Source organism: Stegastes partitus, unplaced genomic scaffold, assembly GCF_000690725.1.
Source record: "Stegastes partitus isolate 25-593 unplaced genomic scaffold, Stegastes_partitus-1.0.2 Scaffold893, whole genome shotgun sequence".
Classification (NCBI taxonomy): Eukaryota; Metazoa; Chordata; class Actinopteri; family Pomacentridae; genus Stegastes; species Stegastes partitus.
Window position 1 is genome coordinate 63,303 of NW_007578624.1, and position 18,330 is coordinate 81,632.

The window sequence follows — 18,330 nt, forward strand, 5'->3', positions numbered from 1 at the left end:
TTATTTGTATTTTTTGCCAATTTCATGACATTACTACAACTTAAGTTTAGTTTTAAATCGCTCAGAAATTGACTTAATTGATTAACTTTCACAACATAATAGGCTCCTAGAAGCATAATATTTCAGTTTAATTGCCTCAAAATTGAACTCAAATGCTCAGGCCAGATGCTACAAGTGTTCTAAACACTAATGTCCATCATATTCTAATGTACATTTCATTTCACACGGCACTGTGAACAGTAACAGTTGGAGCCTGACAGCAGGACGTCCTCCATCAGACCAACACACCACCATTATAGTGTAGTAGTTGTGGAGCCGTCACATCTATATTTCCTCTTTGAGCTGGACAGGCGTAACCAACAGGTTTTACTGTAACACCGCTGAATAAGAGCGCACACGTGGACGTGCTCATTCTCTCCGAGCGGGGGTGCCACCACGCCGCCCTCTCCCCCCTCCCGCAGCCCGCCAGTGGTACGCTCCGTGTTGGATGCGTTCAGCTCATTGACCGGCGGACAATCCTCATCAGTACCAGCAGAGCCCCCGGAGCTTCCAACAAAACTGCCCTTCATTCCCCCACAAAGCGAGCCGCAGCCTCCAGCCGTCCGTCCTGCCCGACATGAAACAGACTCTGGCCGAACTGATGAGGATGAGCAGGATATGCCGGATGGTATTTGCCACTTGTTTGGGATCCTTTATTCTGGTCATCTTTTATTTCCAAAGTATGTTCCAACCAGGTAGGATCTCTCTCCTCTCTTCTCTCTGTGCGTACTGATGTGTGGCATCCTGTCTGGCAGCCTGCTGGCATGCTGACACATCGCTCTGTTCGGGCTGTACAGTAACGCAGCCGATAAATAATTGATGGCTACTTGTTTCTTGTGAAGGCATAAATCACCCAGCTGGAGTACACTGTCTTAAAACACTCTTTCATGTGCTGCAGTTCCAGCGCTCCAGGCTGCCTGTCTTGTTGCGCTTTTGTCCGGCTTTTGTTGAGCGGTTCTCTCCCCGGTGGAAGTGTCGGGTTCGTGCGTTTGGATGGTGTTGGACGCACCAGGCGCTGTTCACTCGCTTCCTCTCAAGTGACAAGTGTCACGGATATGCTGCTGCTGGTGGAGGTGGAGGTGGAGGTGGTGGGGAGGGGGAGCTTTTTGTCTTCAGAAACGTGGCTTAGCGATGGGAACCGCTGCACGGGCCGGCACTGTGGGTTTGGCACAGTGTGGGCACCGCTGGCCAAACGCTGTCCTCACGGTGCTTCCTACCATCCGGGGAGCAAAGCTGTAATAGAAAAAAAATCAATGTGGGATCCATATCTAAAAATAAAGCGTCTTTAGGGAGCGTTTAGGAGCCATGCTCTCTCTGATCTGCGCGCGTCTGGAGACCCGCGTTTAATAATTAATCGCACAATAAAGGGAATCCTCTCCGTATCAGCGGGGTGGTTCCGTGGGAGAATTTGCTTCAAATTATGTTAAATTAGGTGATGGGATTTGCTGCATTGCTAAACCTCAGTTTTAACACATCAACGCCCCTGGATGGATGTTATCCCTGCGCTGTACGGCAGCGTCTTGGTGCGTCAAAATCAAAGCCGCCTGCGCTCCGACGCGCAAAAGACATGGAGACTGAGTGCTGCTGACCTACTGTACAACAGGTTTAATGTAGAGCTTTACAGGGGAGGAAAAAAATGCTTTCTGCGTGTTTGCTTTCTGTTTAACTCGGAAGCAGAAATGGTAATCCCATAATGCTGCTGCTGGAGACAGAGTGTCTGCTGGTTGTAGATATGCTGGGTTCATGCTTTATGATTCTTCAGGCTGCACTAATCACCTGCGTTTGGTAGCTGTACTTGGTTTAAATGCAGGAGTGTGCAGTGGGGAGGTAGACTGTCCAGAGACAGAGAACACGCAGGCACCAGTCTGTAGGTGATGTACTGTCTCTGAGTGATGGAGGAACCATGAACCTGAGAGAGAGCAGAGGGGATATCATCCACAGCAGCATCACGGTGAACAGACTTGCTGTCACATCTCTCATTCAGGAGGCATTTTTCTGGAGATCCACCAGCTCTGTGTGAGTCACCAGAGCTGCTGCTGCTGCTGCTGCTGCTGGCAGCGGTGGACAATTATTATTTCTAATCCCCTAAAGGAAAATCACCACCATGCACTTCTTCTGTGGACCCACAGGCAACTGAAATAGGACACTGGTGCATTTTCTATATTTTCTGATAACTGGAAAGTACATTTACTCGAGTACTGTACTTGGTGTGAGTGTACCTTACTTGATTTCTGTTTTATATGCTACTTACACACAAAACACATGAGGAACTTTTTAAAATATGATGTGCAGTATATAAAATATGGGCCTTTTGTGTCTCTTACATCATTGGATCGTTGTGATGTTGCAGGTATTACTGCTTTCTTACATTTGAGATGAATCCACAGTGAAACTAATGAAAGTTGGTTAAAGCCTTATTGTTTGAATGAGAGCGTAGTTAAACATAAATGTATCAACCACACGTCACATGACCCCGCTGTATTCATATAAACGAACCAGTCAACGGGGACATTTGCGATAATTTCCTCATAACGTCTGCACACTGGATGGAGTGTTCTGACTGTGTGCTGTTGGTTCTGAATACGTCCTACACCCCATGCCATCCCTAATGTGTCTCTGTCAGTGTTTTGAAGGTTTGATCAGTGGGTAATTAGTTGTTTAATCAAGGAGGAGATTGATGGAAGACAGTCTGTAGCCTTCTTCACTGTTTATCATTTTAGTTTTTCAAGTAAAAATAGTTTAATAAACACCAAATGCTCTCCAGCTCAGCTGTATTCGTTTGTCATAATAAACTGAATATGTTTGGGGTTTTGATATTTTGTCAGACAAAATGAGACTTTTTTTTCCACTTATTGACATTTTATAAAACAAATGGTTCACTGGTGGATCAGAAAATCACAGATGATGAGACAGTTGAAGTCAGTGTTGGATGTTGTCTCTCCAGCACATCAAACTACTGTACGGTTAAATGATCCGGTCACGCAAATTAAAAAAAAAACAACTTTTGCACCCAAACCAGTTCAGTCAAGTTGAACTGAATTTGTATTTGTTGACCTTGCTTTATTAAAAAGTTGCATCTGCTGTCTCACCGAGAAATGGTCAAACTACAAACTGCTGACGGAGTTCTCTGGATGATCCAGTGGGACAGAAAACAGATGCTCATGTTGAAACCTCAAATAAAATCCCTTTGACCTCCACCGGACTGGGTGGCAGCACAACTCTCTAACTCCGTGGCCACATTCCAAGTGAGAAGATAGTGAGAAAATGTTTTTTTCTCCTCTTTTTATTCCATTGAATTGACCCCTTAAGCCTTTAATAAGATCATGTCCTTAGAAAGCCCGACTTGCGAGGGCTCTGTAGATAGATATGATTTATTTAAGAATTACATAACTGTATCCTGGAGCAGGAACATTGCACAGAGTGAGACCTCTCCTCTATTGTACATCATTAAATTAGCTTCCAGGGAGGGAATTGATTGTAAAAATTGAACCAAGACTCCATTAAACCGTTCTGGAGGACCCCTGGATGCTGCTCTCAGAGTTGTGCCAATCTCCACAGACGTTGCATCAGATTCTGCCCAACACACACACTCAGATATACACAGGTCACAAAGTGGATGTTTTATTTAGCTGTGGTGATGATAGGGTGCTTCACCCAGGACGCTGTGATTGAAGAGGAGATGTCTACAGCAGGGTGTTTGTGCAGCAGCTTGGATGTAACTTTTAATGCTGCAGCGTGTATTTATGTGTGATTACACAGGTGAGATAGATGCTAGTGAGTAGCGTGTGTGTTTAGAGTTGTTGACTTCCCTTAACGCTTGTCTCTATCTCTATCTCTGTCTCTTGACCTTCTTTCTGAAATGGCTTTATCATCCTCTCCCTGTTTTCCCTCCTCTGTCTGTCTCTGTCTGTCTCCCTCACACTGAGCAGCAGCACCATTGTTGTCCATCAGATAAACTTCCAGGCAGCGTCTCCGTGGTTCAGGCATGTTTAGCGGGCCTGGGAATCCCGCCTGGCCTCCCAGTGTAAACTCTCACCTCTCTTCCAGGACCCGCGGGGTGGTGACCTCTTGTAAAAGAGGCAGAGGAGGAGGGAAAGGAGGGACACGGTGTGACGCTTAAAGGCTCCGAGTACAGTCTGAGCACAAAAGGATTTGGTGCATTCATACTGCAAAAACGCAGGTTTATGATTAAAAAGTCACGCCACATTTGGCTTGATTGAAAGTGTGCAAATGCATTTCTCAGCTCTGCGGCGATTTGAATTTTACCTTCTCTGCTCCCTCTGCGACACAAGATCAGGCGTGGAAGCCACAGAGGGAACAGACGTGGAGTTTGTGCGAGTGCACCGGCGTCAGCCTGCAGCTCTGTATTCAACAGCAGTTTGAGAGCACGCCAAATTAGATTTGGTTTGCAGTGAGCTGCCAGGCTTAGACAAAGCAGACAGAAAGCATGGCAGCAGTGAAATGTTGCCAGTTCTCTTGCTTGGGGTCCAGTTAGGCTATTTGTACCGGCGTGGTAACGGAATTTGGCCACTTTGTGGTAGATAGTGCTGTCTGTGTGGTGGAGTGTCAGGACAGTGAAATAATCAGTCAAAAGGACTAATCTAAAGGACAGATTTTCATTCACTGGACATTTTCACTAGTACTGTGACAGACTGGTTACCTGTCCAGGTGAACCTGCCTTCACCCTCAGTCAGCTGGGATAGACTCCAGCCCCCCATGACCCAACAGAGGATGAAGAGGTGTAAAGATGATGGACGGATATGTTGTTTAAGTCAAAATGCAAGATGCAATGTTCACTGTTCTCCAGCTTTACAAATGTCTACGTATTGCTGCTTTTCTTTGTCTTATGTGACAAAACACAGATCATGTCTGGCGTCACCTGATTAGCTAAACACTGCGGTCCAGGAACAGGTGCCAGGTTATGTCTGTTATTAAACTGCACATTGCTGATGTTTTCGAGGGTTGCAGAACGTGGTGCATTCATTGAAGAGACGACTGTGATTACAAAGGTTACAGGGTGACTTATGCTCTGTTTCTGTTGCGTCAGATTGGACAGGTAAGTCAGTGTCAGTGGCTCTGTGCTCTGAGTTTGTTGTTTGTCACTGACAGTTTTGAGAACTCAGTTTTTAAAACCTCTCTCTGACCTGGTGATGAGGATGAGGAGGCTAGATGTATTTGTTATATTTATTCAGTACCTGTACTTAATAACAATAAATCAAATCATATCTAGTCTAACTCTATTTATGACATTTAATACACTTTTTAAAAAAAAATGTGTGAAAAAGAAATCTGACAGCAAAGGTGGAACAGTGGAACGCTGTAAAACCTTCAAAACCTGTAAAACCTGCAGAAAAAACAGCAAATATCAGTAAAAAACGATGTTTTATCAAATATAGTACAACTGTAATTTTACAGTCATGCATCATAAAAGAACATATTACCATCTTTAATTTTTTTTATAATTTATATTTTATTTAAATATAAATTTAGCATTTAAAATACCTTCTAAAAACCACATATTTTATTATCCATAATGCACTTTATTCCTCCAAATAACAGCAAATATAGTTTTGCTGATTTAAATGCTGTAAAAAAAATGATGTAATTTTACAGTCAAATGTTTGACATTTGTAAAAATACAGGTTTTCGATGTGGATATTATTTACAATTTTATTTATTATTATTTTTTTTATTATTTACAATTTTTTTGCCTATTTTTTGACAAGTAACATGCAAATCAACGTTATTTTTTGTGATTTTACTCATGATTTGTAATTTAACAAAACAGCAATAAACAGTAAATTGTTCAAACAATTACAGTAAATTCAGTTGTTTTTTTGGTTTTTTTTAAGAACGTAGATCAGACCTTTAAATTGTTATTTAGGAATACAGCCATTAGTTGCCGACAGTTTTGTTGTGTGTTTCCTGGCTTGGAGCTGGAAACGATCTAGCAGTGTGGAGGAGCACCACGATGCAGGAGGGATGTGGCTGAACCAGGATGCTGCTCACTGACGCATCAGCCACAGCTCTTCATTGGCCAAACCTCTCATCATGTATTGGTTACCAACTGGCAGAAATCCTAAAAACTTTGCTGGAGTCTTTCGAAAGTTTTGTTCCAAACTGAAATCCAATATCCAGCATCTGGAAAAAAAAGAGAACGCTAATCTGACGAAATGAGTGCTGGCGTCACAGAAAAGCCCACATTAGAATATCAAGTTATTTGGGATGGTCCCTGACAGCAGCTCTGCTGCTCGCCTGAAATATTGAGTCACGAATTTCAGGCAGCAAAAGCTTTTTTCCAAAATGAACACGCAGGGTTTTAGAAAGCATACTGGGAGATTCATGGTGCTGCACACACCTCGACAGACACACAAATACAACAGCCAGGCAGTGGAGCTCAGGTCATTCAGGCTGAATGGAGACTGTCGTGCCTGTTGTTATATTTCAGCTGAAAGGACCGACTCGTTTAGTTCAGCCGCTGCTTGCTGACAGCCGTGAGCGAGGCCCCGTGCCCTTCCACCTCCCCTTGTCGCTCTGCGTTCACGTTTGGCCGAAGGTTACTTTGTGCCTGTGACAGATCTTGTCTGCCTCATCAGGCTCAGCTCCGGCTGCTCCTTTAAAGGCATCGTCGCTGCAGAGATCAGCGCGGCTAATAAGGCAGTTTGCTCTGTGGGCTGCTTGTTTGGTTTCTTTGTAAAGTGCCTCTGGGATATTTTTGAGTCTCTCTGTGTGTGTGTGTGTGTGTGTGTGTGTGTGTGTGTGTGTGTGTGTGTTGGGACTGCAGCTCTGTTCTGCCGCTGTGTGTCTTTTTTCAGCCTGCCAGCAGTAACCTGCTTGTGCACCCAGGCCTCAAAGTCGCACACTCACATTTCACGTCTGACACAAAGATCTTGTGCCTCCGGAGCGGTCAGCTGCACCCAGACACTGGCCTGGGTGACCTCAATTGAAATCCCAACATTATGTTTTTCTGCTATGGCTGTGCCTGGCTGTGTGTGAGTGCAGGAGAAACTGTATGCAACAACGGAAATGGAACCAAGTGTGCTGGTTTGAAGCAAGGAAGGGGAATGTCTTGTGAAAGAATTAAATATTCCTGCCTGGAATTTCTACAGGAAACTCGAAATTCCTCACCTTCATTTGTCTGTGGAGGCAGCGTCAGCTGTAGCTGATACAAAGAGAGAGTGCTGAGTGGCTGGGGTCTGTGACCTCTAATATGAGACCCTGTAATCTGAGAAATGGCCTGTGATCCTCCAACCTCTCTGTAGAAAAACTCCATCCTTGCTTTGGAGGTTTTCACTTCAACAAGATTGAGCTTTCAGTCCATTAACGTTCAAGAGGAAAAAGCCTCTTGAACTTTCTTTAAACTGCTTCGTCGAAGTTGTCAATCCAAACACATTGACTTTAGAATTATATAAAACTGAGAAATCCTGTTTTCTCTCTTGTCAGTCCCATCGCAGTGATCGAGGTTTTATTGAGCAAACACCTTTTTGATTAACGGTAAAAACATCAATCAACCAGAAGAGCCACAGGGAAATGTATGTACTAATAAGATGAGCAGCAAGCCTGGCCGGAGGTGTAGTTTTATAGTGATTACTTGTAGCTCGACTGGACTCATTAGGTTCTGTTAAAGGTCAGTATCGCCATGTTGGTTTGCAGATTTGCAGTGATGCAGCTTTATCCGTTGAACTTCCCTGATGTTCATGTCTATGATACTCTGAGCAAATGTGCTTTGTGTCCATGAGTGATTACACTGAAGTGGACTGTTTTGGATAGAAAATGTTGCTGTTCTTGGGCGCTGCTACAACTCACCTGGTTGAGCTGGTGTCCCATGTGCAGGGCTACAGTCCCAATGTGGAGGTCATGAGTTTGAATCCTGCTCATGACCCTTTCCCACATGTTCTCCCCCATTCTTCTCCCCTACTTTCCTGTCTCTCTTTGACTAAAGCTATCCAATAAAGGCCAAAAAAATAACTTTAAAAAAATAAAATGTTGCTGTTTTGCCTGCTGGTGAGTCTTAACTCAGAATGCAGTTTCTTAACAGGAACAATGAGCAAAGCACTTTGACTCTAAAGGTCAGCTCATGCTTTCTGCAAGTGTTCATCATGTGATGTAAATTTTGTCCAAATCTGTGTCTCTGTGCATGTGACAGGAAAACAAGTGGTGCTTTAAACCTTTTTTTTCATGAGGGGAGACTTGAATAGATGACTCTTCTTTATCCACACTTTCATAATTCAACATTGAAAGACTAGTAATCAGAGTATCTGCCTTTGGGCCTTTGGAGGAGCTTTGATTTGTACATGTTTTCCATCAGTGCACCATAAACACAGTAGAGCGTTCTAATTCTCCAGGACTCCTGTGTTGTGTCTGCCCACTGTGCTCAGCACACCTCAGGAATAATCACACCAACACGGTGCTGCAGTGTAATCTGTAGCCAGCTGTACATCTCTGTGTGTTATTCTGTTGTGAGGGTCCATTCAGCAGAGCGATGTGTGTCTATTGTAGTATGAATAGAACTGCCTGCATGTCTACTCTCTGCTTTTAAAGTCCACACTGGTCTCTGCACACGGATGCATAAAGCATGAATTGGCCCTATTTCATCACTTCTGAGAATAAATGTGGAGGTCACAGACTGTTGTGCTCAGTTTAGGTTAAAGATTCATAGCTACTGATCACACATTATCTTTCAGTCATTCAAATGCATCTTATTTTGGCTACTCTGACATGTTGCACATTCATAACCCTATGAGAGTCTGATAAGATCTGAGAGATGTGCATCAGAGGATGTTAGGGAACATGTGTGTACTCTTTTTAGGACCACGTCACATGGTCACCAACTGCACATCCATCCATTATCTATACATCTTAATCCTCACTAGGGTCATGGGGGGCTGGAGTCTATCCCAGCTGACTCAGGGTGAAGGCAGGTTCACCTGGACAGGTAACCAGTCTATCACAGGGCTACACTTAGAGACAGACAACCAAGCACACTCACATTCACACCTACGGACAATTTACAATCACCAATTAACCTCAACATGTTTCTGGACTGTGGGAGGAAGTCAGAGAACCCAGAGAGAACCCACGCTGCACGGGGAGAACATGGAGACTCCACGCAGGAAGATCCCGGGTGTCCTCGAACCGGGATGCGAACCGGCAACCTTCTAGCTGCGAGGCAACAGTGCTAACCACCTGCGCCACCCTGCAGCCCTCCAACTGCACACACACTGGAAAAACAAAACCAGTCTTGATTTGATCTGATTCGTCATACGCATGGAATTCGTCGACACATCTACTGGAAGTGTGTGGTACGTGTCCTCAAAGTGAACCAGAAAGCAGAACAATTTAAAACAACTATATGTTTGTAATGTCTGCAGCTGTCTGTGTCTGCATATCTTACTCAAAGATCAGTGCTGTCAATACAGTTTACGGTTGTTAACGATGCATATTCCCATTTCCCACACAAATCAAAGTGCACACAGCTCAGATTTACTGCACCTCAGAGAGCAAAATTCACAAGTCATAGCAAATCCATTTCAATGATTTGATTGCACGTGAAACTGTTGCTGTAAGAAATGCTGCCATGACCAAACCCTCAGAGCCTCGCTGCTCCTTCTACCAACATCCCGTCACTTTTTCCCTGGTTTTCTTATGAGGACCTGGTCTGCAGCCTCTCAGGTTTCCTGTGCGCCACAGGCCCGTCCCCTGGTTTAGGGTTCCTCACCGAGCCTGTCTGATGCTATCACACAGCGAGAGGAGATGATCCAAACAGATGAAATAAGATAGCTGCACTCTTTGTTTGTGTGTGTGTGTGATTGCATTCATGCTCGTGGCGGTGTTTGTTCTCGCTCTTCTCCCAGCCCCAGTCATCGTCCCCCATCCCAGCCCACTCCTCTGCTGCTCCAAGTGTGTGTGTGTGTGTTGTGAGAATGTATCCCGGACGTCCTGTTTGTGTAATCTCACTGCTGCTGCTGTTTTCCTGCCCCTCTCTGCTGCTAAATCCTGGATCAAACATCCCAGCACATCAGGGGGGGGAGGGGTGGATCCCCTGCTGTGTCCCACAGTGACTTTATCGTCCACGCTCAGTTCCAACATGCACAGATTAACTAACACACATTCTGTTTGTCAGGAAAGCGTTGGATGAAAGATGATACGCATCAGCTGGCCAAACTAGCTTTGGAAGCTGTGTTGATGTCACAGATGTTTTAGATAACAAGCAGCACCTACAGATGTGGCTGCTTTCAGTTTGCTGTGTTTGTACAAGTGTTTGTGTGGAAGGTCCGTTCAGAATGGTTCAAATGGTGAACTGAAGTGTGAATCACGGTACGTTTTTCGACGTTGCATCTCTCAAATTAGTCAAATAGCGTTTTGCTTGTGGGAAACGGTGATATGTTGAGGTACAGTTATGTGTTGCATTCACTGCCTGGTATATTCTGTACGCAGTGGCTTTGAAGAAAGTCTGACAATCAGGAAAATATGCTGATTTGCTGTCTTTGCTGCAAACATAAATTTAGAATCAACAAAACAATTTGTGGTTTAGCAAGGTGTTGCTTGGGGGTGTAGCTGTTCTTGATGAACAGCAGTTTATCCATCTGCACTGTACTTCTGTGCAGATTGTCTGCTGGTTGCCTGGCAACCTCATGTATTGACAAGACTTGCTCACTGACAAATAGTTCCAGCAAGTCCCTCTAAAACCATAAACTGCACATAAATTTGACATTTTTGTTGATGTATTCATGAAACCACAGATAGCGATACGCCATGATAGCTAGTGTAGGATGCCAGGGGTTGGCACACTGAGGCTCCAGACTACAATGCCTCTACCTTGAGGTGGTGGCCCACAATAAAGCCCCTCTACCCCATTTCTTTGCCCAACTGGCCTTCATGGGTCAAGGTCTCACCGGATGCTTGCTGGTGAAGTCCAGCCCCGGGTCTCGCTTCAGCAGAGAGGCTCCTGAATCCCTAAGCCAGGGAAGGTAGTGAGTCTTAGGTTTCCATCCATTTCACTGGGGTCTATGAATCTCTCTTGGTCCTACCACTCACCCCTGGCCATAGACCTTGAGTGTGGAGATTACAAATACAAGCAGACAAAATGAGTTTCTTGTACATGGTGAGCTGGCTCATCGTTGGGGATTGGAGCGCCCAGACAGCCAGAGGGAGCTTGAGTGGAGTCGCTGCTCCTTCCTGTGAAGAAGCCAGCTGAGGTGGTTCAGACATCTGATCATGATGCATCCTGGACGCCGTCCATTGGAGGTTTTCTGAGATTGTCCAACTAGTGCGAGACCCGGGAGAAGATTCACAACACACTGGACAGATTTAACATCTCATCCAGCCTGGAAACACCTCAAGAGGAGCTGGAGGACAATGTTGGGGAGAACTACAGGGTAAGTGGGAGAAGGTAGTTGAATATATTCATTAGTGGTTCTGGCGTCTGGTTGTAGTGCTAAGCTTGGCTCATGTATAACACCTTAGTTAATAGCTTAGATGCTCTTGTGTAACTCTGGGAAAGACAGCAAATTAGCACATTTCCAAAATAATAAGCTGGTTTCCACTTATAGAAATCAAACAGATTTGAGGTCCTAATGATGAAGATTAATCTTTTGGTGACAGATCAAAATCCTGAAACATTCAACAATGCCACCAGTGCATTTCCTTATAGGGTGTGGCTGCTCCTGTACTGAACATTATAGAAATAGGCTGACTGTCCTGTGTGACCTGAGCTCCCTGACTCCTACTGTCTGTCTAAAATACAAAAAACCCAGTCAAACATGACATTGTCAGTGTGGCTTGGAATCATGTCGTGTCTTCCATGCTTTAAGTCCCCCACACTCTGTTCTTGAGGCTCTCTGTGAGTCACTTGGAGCAGACCGACTGTGCTGCTCTGCCGTCTGGACTCTGGTCCAAGCAGCAGCCACAGGCCTGACGCTGAGGCTCATTTACTAGACTGTGTCAGTGACCATCTGCATGAACGTCTGGACTTCATTAGAGAGGCGATGAAAGGGCTGCAACATAGAAGGACGCATGGGAACACACACACACACACACACACACACACACACACACACACACTTTTTGAACCATGATTGAAACCTACACTATCCTGTGAAAGAAGTTAACCAAGACCGGAAAGATTTCCTCGTTGCCTGGCTTTGTGAGTACATTTTTGTCCTTGCGAGTATAGAAATAGATCACACACCCAAGCCAGCACACAGCTTTTATGACCATTAACAGACACAGTGAGACATTCCCATCGAACAGAACAAGAAACAGGCTTATTCTGAGGGCGAACAAAAGACCGACACTGTGTGTGAGTCCCCCGCAGACTGATCCGCCTCCACTTTTGCATCCCTAACAACTTCATCTTCGTGTCATCAGCGAGGCCTCCCTGCCTGAAGGGATTTGAAACACACTCCATCTCTCACAGCAGACACATACCGGTTGAATTGCACATGGGAAAACTGCTGTCACCCCGCCTTCTTTCCCCCTTGAAAAACCACCGTCTGTCTGGCGAACAGGAGTCTGCTGTGTATGTGGTCCTCCTGATCCAAGGGCAACTTGTACGAGTCTGTGGCTGCAACCAAACTATGTCACATAGCGCCATAAAACTGTATGCAGGAAGTGTGTGCCCTCATGTTAAGACACAAATGGTGAAAGGTGCAGTGTGTTGTGGTGCAGACATCTGTATTTAACAGAGAGCAGCCTCCCAGATGTTTGAGGATCTTTTAGTAATTCAGCTTTGATTACATCTACAAGGCAGCAGAAATGACAGGAAAACTGGTGATGTACCAAGCTCACTGATTCCTCTACGACTCCTGATTATTACCCCAAAGCTTCAGCCCTGAGCATTGCTCATGCCCCCATTTATATCAGCAACATCTGAGTGAAGTCAAGCAGACTTTTCCCACCGACCTCAGTGAACTTCCATGCATGAGTCCCTGCATCTTCAAGCATAATTTTCTCCATCTTCCCATGAATCAGAGGTGGGGACGTTAATGATAGGAAATATCAGCCTCAGCAGTGCTGCCTGCGCCTCAACATCTGCCTGCCACACATCATAAAATGCGTCTCAGGTTGATCGGGCTGTTTAATGCATGTTTTGACGGGTATCCATCCGTCTCATGTTCAGTCAATTTCCCAAAGGCAAAGAGTGGATTGTGCCAAAAAATGTTGTCTTAGCCGCAAGTGTGTGTGTCTGTCTTTATGTGTGTGTGTGTGTGTGTGTGTGTGTGTGTGTGTGCAGTTGAGTCGAAGTGTTGTGCGGCAGTAAAATGAAACATGGCCACCATCTGTCAGACTTCCATGTTCCACAGTGACATCTGGACTGTCTGTGGCTGTTTGTGTGTGCCGGGGCATCTGCTACTGGAACAGGAAGAGCGCCACTGTTTAATGAAGAATCCAAACACGAGTGAATGCAAGGACTTTAAAAAAAAACAGCCAGCAGCTTCAAACGCAGCAACACAAATGAGAATTTTAAGGATTTGGGATCTCCAGAAGTAATGAGAATCGGTAAATGCAACACTTCAGAGACACACTGTGGCTTTTTTTCTTAATGGACGAGTGAAGAGGTGCAGCTCACACCGTTCTATTGACTGGTGTTAATGGGAGGGAGGGAAATGTCCTTAAATGCCAGAGGAGCTGAAATCATGAAAAGTGGCGACAGCTGTTAATGATGCCAGAGATATTCTTAAAGATATTCTTTTAATATTTCAGTGTTTATTTAGTCAGAAAGGCTGGAAAATTCAGAGGCAAGTGGCTACAGTCCTATTGTCTTAGATGATTAATAGTTCCCAGTAGGACTGAGTGAAATAGGTGAAAAGTTTATTACCATAAAATGTTTGCTAATTTTTTAATTACTTATTTTTAGGACCAAAAAATGTTTAATTTGAATTGACCTACTTTAGCCTATTTACCAGGTGCACAGGTAATAATTAGAATGTTAACACAACAATGAGATGCACACATGAAATACAGTTACAGACATAAATAAGGATGAAAGATTAGCTTCGCTTTGACACACATTAAATAAAAAAGCAAGTAAAACCTGGAGGTGCACAGAGGACGACCAGTGTGAGGAGTTGAAGGTTGTGAGTGGCTGCTCAGGTCTGGGACCACCAGGGCCTCGGTGCTCACCCCAAAGTCAGTCCATCAGCCCTGGGAGCAGGTCGCTGGCAGGATTATGATGGTTTACATTGTACAAGTGATGGCTGTACGACTAGAAATAGTTACGACAGAAGATTGACAGGTGTTCTCCAGAAGGACACCAACACAGGCTGCATCCTGCTGCAAACTCACGAACACCGTCTACAGCTGATTGGATGAACACTTGAGTCATAGGATGTCTGCTCCTGGATTTCAAACCGGACCAACAGGGTGGCTCATTTTGCTTAAATTACAAAAATAAGAAATGCATTTGAAACAATCTGAAGTGAGACGTAATAGCCTGGACTGGACCTCAGCTTTATTCCAGTGAAGAGCGGCCACTGTGTTCCATGCTGCTACCAGAATGCATCCTAGACAGTTTTCCTATTGCTATTGATAAAGTGTTTATCACTGGTACATGTATGATTTCAGTAAAAGGTTATTTCCCAAAATGTGAAAAAGCCCCTTCAAACAAACAAAGTCCCACATACTGTTCAGAGTAGTGGACTACTGCTGTCTTTTGTCCCTGTGTTCAAAATTATAATTTATTTGACCAAATAGAATGAAATATAAGGTGTTAATTATGTGGAATGAGACAGTTGTCCCTGTTACAGACCCACTCTTTCATTTATACTGATATGATCATTGTGTAATTACAGAAAAAACCTGAGCAGCTTTAAATGAGATGAGATACGTCAGGCTGGGGCAGGTAGGCTTGGTGCTATATCTGGTCCGGGGATCTCAGAGTCCTTAGCTACACTCCTGGCTGTGCGCATGTGCTGGCTGCTGGCATGCTGATAAGTGTATAGCGAGAGTGGAATGGCTACCCGTGGTCATTATGCACAGCTGCCCCGGCTCGTCTGAGGCCCGAGCAGCAGCAGCAGCAGCAGCAGGCAGACATGGGAATTTAATCACACTACCGCTGCCGATAAATATTGATTTGGTTGTTAGGTTTTAGCCCCAAGCAGTAAGTTGAGAGTGCAAGCGTTGTGCGTTAGCCACATTTGGGCATTCAAAACTGCAAAATGGGAGGGGAGGGGAGGGAGGGCATATTTAGGAGGTGACAGAACTGCTTTCAGGCCTGATCTCACAGCCAGTGTTTACTCCTGGAGTACAAGGAGCTACAGGAGTGTGTGTGTGTGCTGGTGTGTGTGCTCAAGATGTTTGAACAGGCCTAGCGCACAGCCTAAATGTGACAGTGTCCAGAGGATGAGGCAGCAAGTGTCAGCGTGTTTGCAATGTGTGCCTCGAGTCCTTATCTTTGGGAATGTCAACACATTGATTTAGGAATTAGGGAAAGTAACTGGGCATGGTGAGGTACTGAGCTCTTTGAAAGTCAGTGTTTAATGTGTATATGTGTCAGAAAATAAAGAGGAAGACAGAGTGTATTAGTGTCTCCGGCTGCCAGATGTACTGTAGACTGTATGGCGTAAGAGAAGTGAATCATGGCTTTAATTAAGTGGAGGTGGGCTGAGCCGTGTCTCATTAAACGGCTGCTGGAAGAACATTTAAACTTGCCTGCTGTACACCAGCTACTGGGACAAATTTACAGAACTACTGGGAGGGATTTTCCACTCCTCCTACTCTTCCTCGTCTTCCTCCAGGCTCTCCCTGGATTTCGACTCATTCTGCTCGCTGTAGAAAAGGAATTATCCCCCTCTGTAGTCTTTAAGCACTGCTAAATGTCATCAGTCTTTGGTATTCTGGCCATTCCAGAAGGGATTTTGTGATAAAATGCTGCAATTAACGTTTAAGTGTACCTACTTTCTTTCAGTGTGCCCCATGTTGCTCAGCTTCAAAACGAGATTTGCAGATGATGAGCAGAGCAGTAGATAAAGTGTGAGTCCTGGCGTCTCCCTAAAGGGGAGCTCCCCAATGAGGCCTGTTCACCTGTCATGGGGTGTGTTGCTCACCCCGAGCATTATGGGTAATATTCGATTGCAGCTTGCCTCATACGAGAACCAAAATCATAGGAAAGCTCAGCTTCTGCTGCATCGTTTTTGTTTTTTAGATCTGTTTCTTGCAAGTCACGCCATATGGATGCACAGATCTTAACTGCCTTTAAAAATGGTTCCTTCCTGCTATTATTGGTGTAGAAAATGTGCCCGTTTCTTCGTGGTTTTCCTCCTTTTTGACAGCTGAAGGATGGTTTTGATGCTCGATAAAACACTGCCAGCTAATCCAAAGGAATATAAAAAATACCAATGCCCAGAAAAGCCTCCAAAGTGGAAGGTGCATCAGGGACGTGCTGTAGGCTTTTTTCATTAGTTGCACTGATTGGAAGCTATTTTCTTACGCTTTTTGCTACTTACATCAACATCTCCACAGTTTTCAGTTGGCGCCTCATTTTCTGTTGTAAAGAGTGAAATTAGTTTTCTTTCAGAGTTGCTGATACATCAGTCCAAATCTGCGAAGAGGAAGTCATTATGTGTAGTTCTACCTGATTAATCGTGCAGCCATACTCTATTTCCCCCATCATTCAACACGCTTATGCTTTTTTCTCACAATGCTTCTCTCTCACTCGTCTCTCCTTCGATGCATCTCTCTTTCCCATTATCTGTCCATCTGGGCTCAGTGTCTGGGGAGTTTTTTTCCAGTCATGGTTATTCTGCCAGCATGGCTGGTTTGGCTCATGGAGCTGGTGGATGCTGCCACTGGCCTCGCTGCATATTCCACGGTGCAGCATGGCAGCACAGAGCCTGCAGCTGGCTGCTCAGATGAAGTCTCAAAGACTCCTCTCATGTCCCTACAAAGAGGTCAGCGCGGACATGTTGGCAGTGCCCAGCAAACAAAACCCTCCTCATCACTGACTCAGCAAGAAGTGAGCACAAGCATGCACACGCTCACACATTTGCCTCTGCAAACCTTGGAGATGTAGCTGCAAAGTGATTTGACAAGGCAATCTTGCTGCACAAATGAGGCTATTCTCTCAGAAAGTTCACTTATTCCCTTGGGAGCATGAGTCAATGAGCCTGTTAGACTGTTGACTCTGGGCTGGAGACGGTGCTAAATAGCCACCAGTTAGGAATCCTCTCTGGAAGGGGAAGGATTCATCCTCTGGAGAGCATGAATGTGCATTGTCCTTATTAGATTTTGATATTCCAGGTTTGTTAAAGGGAAGCTGGGAAAGAAAAAAGGGGGATGGAAAGGCAGTTTGTATCACAAAACAGACTTATCCTCAGTTCATGTTAAATATCCACAAGAATGGATCATGTTTGGAGATTTGAAGCCACCATGACGTGGACCAAAGTGTTGGTCAAGGTGAGGATTGTGGCTCTCTGCACTGTTGTAGCCATGTGGCCAGTCTGTGCTTCAGATCTGAGGAACTGACTTCTGATGAACATTTATATCAATACTGAACTCAATTGTTTAGTGTTCTGACCTTTGTGCAGTGGTGGTGGCTGACGGGGTCACGCCAGGACGTGCACATGGCAGATGGAACAGACAGCAGGAAAAGAAAGAAAAGGGAGGATGAATGAACACAGAGAAAGAGAGGAAGAGGAGGAGGAGGGAAAAGGAAGTCATGACTACAGCGGAGAGAAGGGAGATCACGCAACGGTTTGGAGGAATCCTGGAGGAGTCCAGGACACAGAAAGAACAGATGGGAAGAAAAAAACACAGAAGCCCAAAGTGGAGGGTACTAAAGCTGAGCAGGCAGTCCTTCCACTTCCTTCAGCAGCAGAAGAAAGGCTTCAGCAGCTGAACTGATCCTCAGTCTGAGGTGTTACCTGGTCCTTTTAACCTGCTGTGGAGATGATTGGCATGGTGCTGTCAAAATCAGGGCCACATTTTCCCTAAACCCTGTTGACATTCGCTCCCATCTCTTGCTTTGCACCGTTTGTTTTCTCTCTGACTTTATTGAAGGCAGATAAATGTGGTGGAAGAGATTTCCTGCTGACTTCCGCCATCTGCCATGTGGAGGAACTCAGATGAAACTTTAATGAAGACAAAGCTGAACCTGGCTGCACCCGTCCAATGAATGTAGAAACTTGTCAAACTAAGCAGCGCACAATGAAACAATAAACAGAGCTGCTGTTTACAATTGTGCTTTCAACTGTTTTCTTGCTTTTATGCTTGTAAAGCAAATTTTTACAGTGTGCAGGCAGCTTGACCTCATTTAGAATGGCTGGAAGCAGAAGGACGGCAGCTCGCCTGTCT

The 18,330-nt window shown here is 44.9% G+C and overlaps 1 protein-coding gene across 2 annotated transcripts in view; it reads left to right on the top strand.

Moving 5' to 3' along the window:
* The first annotated feature begins 521 nt into the window (after positions 1 to 521).
* Positions 522 to 18,330, top strand: part of chst11 (carbohydrate (chondroitin 4) sulfotransferase 11) — a 123,000-nt gene continuing 105,191 nt past the window's right edge. Inside the window, exon 1 of one of the 2 annotated variants that reach the window (XM_008293538.1) lies at positions 522 to 734. In XM_008293538.1, coding sequence (XP_008291760.1) covers positions 617 to 734 — 118 coding nt within the window. In that variant the 5' untranslated portion in view covers positions 522 to 616. The remainder of the gene's footprint in view (positions 735 to 18,330) is intronic. The other variant, XM_008293539.1, reaches the window with a different exon arrangement.